This window comes from Micropterus dolomieu, linkage group LG01, assembly GCF_021292245.1.
Source record: "Micropterus dolomieu isolate WLL.071019.BEF.003 ecotype Adirondacks linkage group LG01, ASM2129224v1, whole genome shotgun sequence".
NCBI classification, from domain to species: domain Eukaryota; kingdom Metazoa; phylum Chordata; class Actinopteri; order Centrarchiformes; family Centrarchidae; genus Micropterus; species Micropterus dolomieu.
In genome coordinates, this window is record NC_060150.1 from 52,004,880 (window position 1) to 52,015,036 (window position 10,157).

Genomic DNA, 10,157 nt, shown 5'->3' on the forward strand with positions numbered 1-10,157 from the left:
AGAAAGCAGAAGGTGTTCAGGTCTTCACTTCTCTGAAGGAGTCTGTTGAGAGAGGCCTGAAGGAGCTCATCGACACCATCGAAGAGAAGCAGAGAACAACAGAGCAACAGGCTGAAGGCTTCATCAAAGAGCTGGAACAGGAAATCTCTGAGCTGATCAAGAGAAGGACTGAGGTGGAGCAGCTCTCACGCTCTGAAGACCACCTCCATCTTCTCCAGAGTGTCCAGTCCCTGAACATCCACCCTCCACCCACCAAGGACTGGACAGAGGTCAGCGTCCGTCCATCATATGAGGGGACTGTGGTGAGAGCTGTGGCTCAGCTGGAGGAGACGCTCAGTAAAGAGATGAAGAAGCTGTTTGAGTCTGAGCTGAAGAGGGTCCAGCAGTATGCAGTGGATGTGACTCTTGATCCTGATGCAGCACATCCTAAACTCATCCTGTCTGATGATGGGAAACAAGTGTATGATAGCAATGTGGAGAAAAATCTTCCAGACAATCCAAAGAGATTTGATACTTGTGTTAATGTCTTAGGAAAGCAGAGTTTCTCTTCAGGCAAATTTTACTTTGAGGTTCAGGTTAAAGGAAAGACTGACTGGGATCTAGGAGTGGCCAGAGAGTCGATCAACAGGAAGGGAGACATCACACTGAGACCTAAGAAGGGTAACTGGACTGTAGGGTTGAGAAATGGAAATGAGTACAAAGCTTATTCTGGCCCGTCAGTGCGTCTCTCTCTTAAGTCTCGGCCTCAGAAGGTGGGGGTGTTTGTGGATTATGAGGAGGGTCTGGTCTCCTTTTATGACGTAGATGCTGCAGCTCTTATCTACTCCTTTACTGGCTGCTGCTTCACTGACAAACTCTTACCATTCTTCAGCCCCTGTGATAATGATGGTGGTAAAAACTTTGCCCCTCTGATCATCTCTCCTGTCAGAGTAAACTAATCACTTCTTATTTCATGTAGTGATTTATTTTTATAAGGAAGGAACAAACGTACATATTTAGTGGCAACACTAAACTTTAAATCATATTTTCTACAGAATCTGTTTACTGTGGTGATTGATTTACACTTCATCGTAAGATGTTATTATATGTATCCCATTACAGAGGCAACACATTAATTTGATGCCTCCATCTCTTCGACTCTGCATCATGACACGTGTTGTGGAGAAAATCTATTTAAACCTCTGTTAAACTCAGACCTTTAGTTTCTGCTGATGAGCAGCGATAGCAAAATTATTGCTGAATATTTCACTGTGTCATAAAACTTAATTTAAGAGTGAGGCCTATTACATGTATATAGTACAGAATACAGTGTGTCACTGTTATATTGTGCATAAAAGTTTAATGGACAAAGTTAATTAATAGATACTGAATTTCTATATAGATATAGATGTTAAACCACCTGTGACCTGTAGTAGAGCTACAGCCAAAGTCATGGCAGGAGTTCCTTCTCTCTCTCTGTAATTTACTGCCTGGGAAACAACACCTCCCACATGTTGCTCCGTCACAGTGCTGATCCTTCTGAACAGGAAACACCAGAGCTCCTCAGTCAATCTAACGGGAGGCGGAGATCTACGGTCAACCAAGTGCTTCGTAATAAACTCTGAACTATGCAAGAATAACATGGGACACACTGAAATGCACATGGTGTTTGGTTAGTGTGACATATTTGTTAGCTTTGGAAATGTGTACAGAAGTCACTCAGGAGGAGAGCTGACCTGGACAGCCTGAAACTTTTTGTTTTTATATTGAACTCCAACAGATTTGAAATTTGAAAGCCACTCATTTTTATTTGTAGTGAAACTGCAACACAGCCATAAATCTACTTTTTAAAAAGTCAAAACTCTGCTGTTTGTTGCTTTGCTGACTGGATAGAGCGCAACACTAGCACTACCAGTAGGTTCCACCCCACGACTGCAAAAATTGTAATTTAAGTCATGATGTCTTATTTAAGGATGATTCAATCTTTTGTTTTCTCATCCGAACATATAATGTTGACAATTAATCATTAGGCTTATTTCAAGGTATCTGGTCTTAAAGTAAAATGTTCAGTTATAAATTTCAGCTCCAGCTGACAAGAAACAAGTCCAACATTGCATGGTGGACGGCTTTTCTTTTTTCAAGAATCATAACTCTTTAAATTAGGCAACACAAAACAACAAGGCAAATATCCTGATCTGTGTCATTTAGTCTCAGTTGTTAAAGCTTATGTCCAACTAATCAGGATTGGATCTAGTTAAACTTAAGACAGATAACACAGTGCAGACTATTTAAAGTCAAAACTTCTACTGTTTTCTGCACTGCCTCTAACATAGACCAATCAAGAGGTAGGGAGACATTTCTGATGCCACATACATTTGCATTTCCTTTCTCAGCTCAGGAAGAGCCTTTGAGTGTATGCTAATACTCTAGATGTGATCTGCCATTTGTTTCTTTGGCCACCATTTGTCTTGGCAGTTACTATTGGCTGCTGTGTTTTGTACTTGAAGAAAAGGAAATGCCACCAAAAAGAGACAGATTGTGTAGGCGGCTTGTTAATGACGTAGCCTTTCAAAAGATCGAATCCAAAATGTTACTAAATTACGTTCTTTACTCTTTACTCATTACCATTGACGGCAACGTTGCCCTGCACAATTGCTCTAAATGTTGCTCTTTGTATCATCAGCTTTATGCCAATTTTTGGATTGCCCTCTACCAATGTGCCTTTTTACAATTGTCCAGTAAGTTGTTTGGGCTGCTAGTAGTACAGATAGGGGTGTAACGTTATACCAAATCCACTGTTCGGTTCAGACCTCACAGTAAATAAACACTTAACTAAGGTGGAAAATTACCTAGAATAACCTACTGTCAACACAAAAACATTGTAGGCCTACACCGCTACCGCCCCCCCAGCCACCGCCACAGTTAATTAGAGCTCAAAAGTCAGGGAAGCGGGTGTGTCGTGGTTCTGTCTCTTGGATCCGCAACACAAGACCATGGACTTTTGTGTTGCGGTTACAAAACATCAAATATATGTTTTCATGTTAAGATCTGCTTCACTCGCATGATCTGTTAACACTCTGCTGCTTCAGCACTACACAATGACCAGCTACAGCAACCACAATGGGTCAAAACTCAAACTCAGAATTCTCTGGACAATGATAAAATAGGTAACCAAATACACAACAAGGAACAAGGAAGATAAAACCTCTCCACAAAGCTGCAATAACAGGATGGGCAAAACTGGAAAGACAGCGTTCCAACATCATACTCCCTCTTAACATTCCAACAGCCCGCCCACGGGCCGTCAGGTCCTGGCGCAGCTTTCAGTATGTGCACACTACTGCTATGTTAACTTCATACTCATATGACACACCGTTTGAAGCTAAAATTCTCGTGATTCGACCAATGCAAACCATTTCAAGATACAAAACACCACAGCGGGTACAATCAGCGCTTCCGTCAGACCAACCAGTACAAGCAAAATTGACACGACTCACCTGTGAAGCCTCATAGTAATCCACCGGTCCATTATATTCCAACAAAAATGGTCTTGTTATTTTACCAAGGGTCCAGACGATCCAATCCAGTAAAAATATTTAGCCCAAAACACATCATTCCATCAATAAATCCCCAGGGACTGCTGCCGAATCGTTTGCCAGCAGACGTGGCTCCTTTGTCATTATAACCGTAATAACGCAGATTTAAATTGTAAATTTTCATGGTATTGGTATGAAATTTAAACTTGGATTAGGTAAGGCTTTATCCTGTGGCCAAACAGTGTTTTCCAGCTAATAAGTCCCAGCTATAGTTGTCTGCCTGCGTTTTTTAGCAAGCATTTTCAAGCGGAAATGAGAAATTTATTAGTTTTAGTGTGTTTAAACTTATATTATCAATTCCAGTAGCACTTACAATCATTCTGCCTTTTGGGTTGGACACTCCAGAGAGTGTTATCTTTCAGAGAAGCCCAAAACCATGCATATACTCCAAATGGTTCAAGAACTACATTCAATTTACTTTGGATATGCCTTGAATAGGCGTTTTGCATGAATTTTACAGGAATGTTAAGAGGTTAAATGTACTTAAAAGCGTTTTAGTCCAGACAAATCTGTTTCTCTTTAAAGAAACATTAAACTAAGTTCATCAGGTGTTTCAACAACTCATCAGAGTCTCTGCCAAACAGTAGGGTATTGTTTTAATTGTGTCTATTCCGATTCTACTTAATGAATCTGGTTCTTATTGAATCTCATTTCTGATTCCAACCCCTTCACTACAGATCTTACGGCTGTGTTCGAAACGCTGCCTCGCTACCCTAACAGGTGCCTCAGCAGGTATCGCTTTTGAGTGAACATTGGTTTCCAACAGCCTTCTAAGGCAGCACTTACGGCAACGTGTGACGTCAGCACGCCGTCTTGCGTCTCTTCTGACAGCCAGAAGAGACGCTAGCTTTAGCATCAGCTAACTAGCTATTGAAAAGGCAAATGGCTAAAAGACGCCTCAGAAATCATACTGAACAAACTTGTTTGGTTACAGTCAGTTACAGTCAGCTAATATGATAGTTTAGTGTTTAATCTGTGCAATATTATCCGTTTAATAATTAACGTGCAATATTCTCTGCTGCCATTTATTCACTAGTCCTTTTTGGTTACCACAATAATTCTTAATAATGTAAATATTGTACATACCCACAATCCTTTATATTTGTCTTTATATTTTATATTTATACTCTTATATTTATATACTATTTATCTATCTACCTTTGACAAGTGTGCAATTGTGACAGAAGAATTTCCCCTCGGGGATCAATAAAAAAATTCGGATTCGGATTCTGAATTCTCGCTAACTTTTCAATAATTGAAGTGAGAAAACTACTGCATTTACATTCATAAACGTATTTGAATACGATTTTGGCTTGTTTGTCCGCCATCTTGACCAGTTTTCATAAGCTGCCTAGCAGCAGTCATGCTGGCTTATGGGTAATAGGCAGCATCATTCAAAATCGGCCGTTACAGGGGCAGTCTGAAGTCATCTCAGGAGACAGGAAGAGATTGTTCGAGCCTCTTGGAACATCGCTTGATGCCTCGCTGTCCTATTAGACACCTTCTGAGACAGCAGTTTAGCCCGTTTCAAACACAGCCATCGACAACAAGAGCAGCGGAAAATGGTGCGTTTCTCTGAATGATGCACTTCCGCAAGAAGGGTGTGTTTGTACGCACACACGCTTCGCATGCACTGTAGCATGTAGTCCACACAGAGCAGAGAGCCGCATCTACTGGACTCCCAAGCTTTGACTAGAATGGCCGTGATCAGCTCCGGCAGCAGTTGCGGCGCCGGCGGACTCACTGGACTTTGCAGGTGAGAGAGAGCACGCAGGCTCCGCCAGAGATCTGTCTTCTGGATTTTTTTAACAGCGAAAATGCATGAAAATGCAGCGAAAATGCCCTCATCACGCACCAACATTAACGAGTGGTTAAACTATAGTGTTTAAAGTAATCTAAATATATCTGCGAGCTGCTTGTCTCTTGTTAGAGTCAGTATGTCGGAAATGAGAGGGGACATGTAAATAAACATGAGCTGAACAAATAGGCCTATCTTACACATCTTCCAGCCAAACAAAGCTATCTAACTTTACCTCTTCTTTTGAATGTGTAACGTGTGCGAAATCTCAAAATTGCAGGTCCTTGCTGTAGACAGTCATTTATTGTTAGATTAATTAAACAGCAGCATTTTCTCTGTGTTGTCTCATGTTTTAGAGCCAGGTGGTGGTTAGGAAATGGTTTCTCGTAGCTTTGACTAGAATTAACAGAGTGCTGTTCAGGAGAGCCCTGTTTGCCATTAATATTATAGCAGTGACATGAGATTTGATATATGGTATTTAGAGGTGCTCCGATCAGGATTTTTTGGGCCGATCACCGATTACTGAAAGCAGTATCGGCCGATACCGATCACGGATCACTGCGACTTTTTGAAGCCTTTTATTTATCATGTAGCATTATACAGTATACTGTATTATTTATTTAATTAGTCCTAAAAACAATGTATTAAGTATTAAAATTAACAGATAATAAAGTGTGATGGAATGACAACTGTTTATTTTATTTCGAGGAAACATGGGCAACAAATTCCACTCCCTCCGTTTTAGGGGTCTTTCACCCCTACCTTGTTTGGTCCGGACATGGTCCATTGCAAAGAGGACACAATTATGGTCTCTCCTCAAATGGAGGTGCATAAGGATTGCTTGCAGTCTTCTCCCCCTTTCCTGCCGATGTTATGACGAAACACCGCTGACGATATAGGCCTAATGTTCACACAACAAGGATGTTTATTTGGCGAGTCTGAACTAGCCCGTCTCAAAGCGTCGGTAATTGACGTACTGTGATGAGAATATGTTGCGAGTTAAGTTGGTGCTGCAGGTAGTAGACTAATGCCGTGACAACAATATAGGGGCAACGATATGCATTTGTACATTCCTCATTCATTTATTCTGGTCAGTGCTCCCCGTGGAACTATTCAACCAATCAATGTCAAGTAGGTATAGGGAGACGCAGCCCACATGGATGATGACGCAAGACCAGTCATGTAAAGTCCTTTAGTGCGCAGCATAGGTAACTACAGTACGAAACCAAACCAAAACTAACCAAGTGCATCAAAATGTACTTTACCAAAACATGAACTCTGGTTTGGACCTTGGTGCGGACTTTCAGGTGTGAAAGCCCCCTTAGAGACTTAAACCATGGAAGCCTTTGCCTGGTTACTGCGAACATCTTATAGCTTTACAAATATAGCTTTCCTGTAGGGGTAAAAAAGGTGAGAAGGATACGCAAGCATCTAAACACACAGAGTGTCAGAGTCTGTTTAAGGTTACATGTTTGTATAGATAACTTGTGTACTGCAACAAGAGAAAGATTACGACACGCAAGGGCGTCACTTTGTGTTGAAAAGCGGTGGGGATATGAGGACTCCGATTAGGGGTGTGACGATATACTGGGCTCACGAGAGGAGATGATACACGATATTGGTGTCACGAGAACATGAATAGAAGATCATTTAGCATTACTTATAGAAAACAATTAATGCTGAAATATATGAGTTGGGTAGTCTAGGGGTCCTAGTACCAGAAATATGTAAATCTGCACCAGTTTCCTTTCTTGCAATAATTTGTGGTGGAATTTATTTATCCAAAAGGGAAACACCAAATTCAGGTGGCAGGTGACATTTGAAAATCTAAAAATATAAGAACGGAACATTTGGCCAAAAAGAAAGTGTGTCAAGAAGCTGTTAAAGTTATGACATGTGCTGCAGAGTCATTTTATAATCAGTAGTTTGATTTTTTATTTTTTTGGCTTAAGTGAAATAAATAAATAAATAAATAAATAAATAAGTGCAAATTAACTTTTCTCAAAAGCAATTTCATTTGTTATTTAACATTTCTTTTGCAAGATGTTGCAACATTTTTCACAAATGCTTTCAAAAAGTGGTGGGGACAAAATCAGCCATTTCAAAAAGTGGTGGGGACATAACCCCAGCATCCCCATTGTAAACAACACTGATGCCGACACGTTTTTATCCTGATGACTTTAGCCTACCTTACATGTACCCTACTGTGCTGCCTCTGGTCTCCATAAATGAACAATTAGGTCATGGTTTGGCATATGCAGCTGTACATTTGCAAGGCTCATCCTAGAGTGGACCGGTAGATATAACTACCGACATAAAAATCCCATATCGGTCCGGGTCTACTTTTATGGACTGTAAAATGCAGTTCAATCAGGAGTGCCACTGAAATCACACTTTCATTCATAAATTCACCCCATCTGTGTTGCGAAGCACTAACCATACTTTTGTGTGATCTGGATCTGACATCAACTACCAAACACCACAGCTGCGTGGCGGTCAGTCAGCGCAAGTTTGAAATTAACTAATGTGAATCTAAAGGAGAAATGAAACGAAAGCAAACCGCATCTACACTCTTTTAGTGTTTTCGTAAACATGCCCCTGAATCTCCTGCCGCTCCGGGTGGCACTGCAGCTGCAGCAGATGTCACAAACGTTAAAGTTACAGAAGCTACAGTAAACGAGCGAGATGAGGCTGATGCTATCGTAACGTTACCTTGTGAGTGAAAGAGGCAAACCGGTTAACGTTAGTGTGTTAGATCAATGAATGCCTGCGTCCGTCCGTCTGTCTGTCTGCAGTAGTAGAAGTAGCCTGGATGCTCATGCATTTAAGCTGATACAATACATAACCTAAGTTTGACAATGGTTTTGGAAGATGGGCTATGTGCTTGAGAAGATGAAAACCACTTTTTGTTATTTCTGCTACTGAGCCTCAGCTTTCTATTATTAGTAATAGTTGCCAGCTTGTCAGAAAATTGCCAGCTGATAAAACCTGTGCTCCACGGAAACATCTAAGGTCAAATGTAGCTCCTAACTGGCTGTTAGATGGTGATTAACACTAATTCTTCCCACCTGCATAGGTGTAATTTACACTGGGGACACTGGGGACATGTTCCCACCACTTTTTGAAAGCATTTGTAAAAGATTTTCCAAAAAATAGCTTGCAATAAGAAACATACAAGAAATATAATAAATGTAAGTGCTATGAGAAAGTTTTTGACACAGTAAGAAAAAATGCTATGCAAAAACAGATATGCATTGTCCCCAAAAAATGACTTAAGCTTAAAACAAAAAAACTCCCAGATTTTGAGATTACTACATTATGTTCCATTATATTTTTTAATTCTGAATTGTGACCTGCCACCTGAATTTTGTGTTCCCCTTTATACACTGCTCAAAAAAATAAGGGGAACACTAAAATAACACATCCTAGATCTAAATGAATGAAATAATCTCATTAAATACTCCTTCCTTTACATAGTCGAATGTGCTGACAACAAAATCACACAAAAATTATCAATGGAAATCAAATCCATCAACCCATGGAGGTCTGGATTTGGAGTCACACTCAAAATCAAAGTGGAAAACCACACTACAGGCCGATCCAACATTGATGTAATGTCCTTAAAACAAGTCAAAATGAGGCTCAGTAGTGTGTGTGGCCTCCACGTGGCTGTATGACCTCCCTACAACGCCTGGGCATGCTCCTGATGAGGTGGCGGATGGTCTCCTGAGGGATCTCCTCCCAGACCTGGACTAAAGCATCCGCCAACTCCTGGACAGTCTGTGGTGCAACGTGGCGTTGGTGGATGGAGCGAGACATGATGTCCCAGATGTGCTCAGTTGGATTCAGGTCTGGGGAACGGGCGGGCCGGTCCATAGCATCAATGCCTTCCTCTTGCAGGAACTGCTGACGCACTCCAGACACAGGAGGAACCCAGGGCCAACCGCACCAGCATATGGTCTCACAAGGGCTCTGAGGATCTCATCTTGGTACCTAATGGCAGTCAGGCTACCTCTGGCGAGCACATGGAGGGCTGTGCGGCCCCCCAAAGAAACGCCAGCCCACACCATCACTGACCCACCGCCAAACCGGTCATGCTGGAGGATGTTGCAGGCAGCAGAACGTTCTCCACGGCGTCTCCAGACTCTGTCACGTCTATCACATGTGCTCAGTGTGAACCTGCTTTCATCTGTGAAGAGCACAGGGCGCCAGTGGCGAATTTGCCAATCTTGGTGTTCTCTGGCAAACCCCCACCTGTGGACGTCGGGCCCTCATACCACCCTCATGGAGTCTGTTTCTGACCGTTTGAGCAGACACATGCACATTTGTGGCCTGCTGGAGGTTATTTTGCAGGGCTCTGGCAGTGCTCCTCCTGCTCCTCCTTGCACAAAGGCGGAGGTAGCGGTCCTGCTGCTGGGTTGTTGCCCTCCTACTGCCTCCTCCACGTCTCCTGATGTACTGGCCTGTCTCCTGTTAGCGCCTCCGTGCTCTGGACGCTACGCTGACAGACACAGCAAACCTTCTTGCCACAGCTCGCATTGATGTGCCATCCTGGATGAGCTGCACTACCTGAGCCACTTGTGTGGGTTGTAGACTCTGTGTCATGCTACCACTAGAGTGAAAGCACCGCCAGCATTCAAAAGTGACCAAAACATCAGCCAGGAAGCATAGGAACTGAGAAGTGGTCTGTGGTCACCACCTGCAGAACCACTCCTTTATTGGGGGTGTCTTGCTAATTGCCTATAATTTCCACCTGTTGTCTATTCCATTTGCACAACAGCATG

At 42.2% G+C, this 10,157-nt stretch overlaps 2 protein-coding genes across 5 annotated transcripts in view; one reads left to right on the forward strand and one right to left on the reverse strand.

The window, feature by feature from the left end:
• esf1 (ESF1, nucleolar pre-rRNA processing protein, homolog (S. cerevisiae)) overlaps window positions 1-10,157 on the reverse strand; it is a 44,662-nt gene that overhangs the window by 12,613 nt on the left and 21,892 nt on the right. The gene's annotated exons all lie outside the window — the stretch shown is intronic.
• LOC123969306 (E3 ubiquitin-protein ligase TRIM21-like) overlaps window positions 1-10,157 on the forward strand; it is a 14,380-nt gene that overhangs the window by 3,049 nt on the left and 1,174 nt on the right. Inside the window, exon 3 of one of the 2 annotated variants that reach the window (XM_046046589.1) lies at window positions 258-981. The exons of the other annotated variant lie outside the window; for it this stretch is intronic. Coding sequence (XP_045902545.1) covers window positions 258-938 — 681 coding nt within the window. The 3' untranslated portion in view covers window positions 939-981. Of the gene's footprint in view, window positions 1-257; window positions 982-10,157 lie in introns of those variants that run through there. 2 annotated transcript variants of the gene reach the window in all.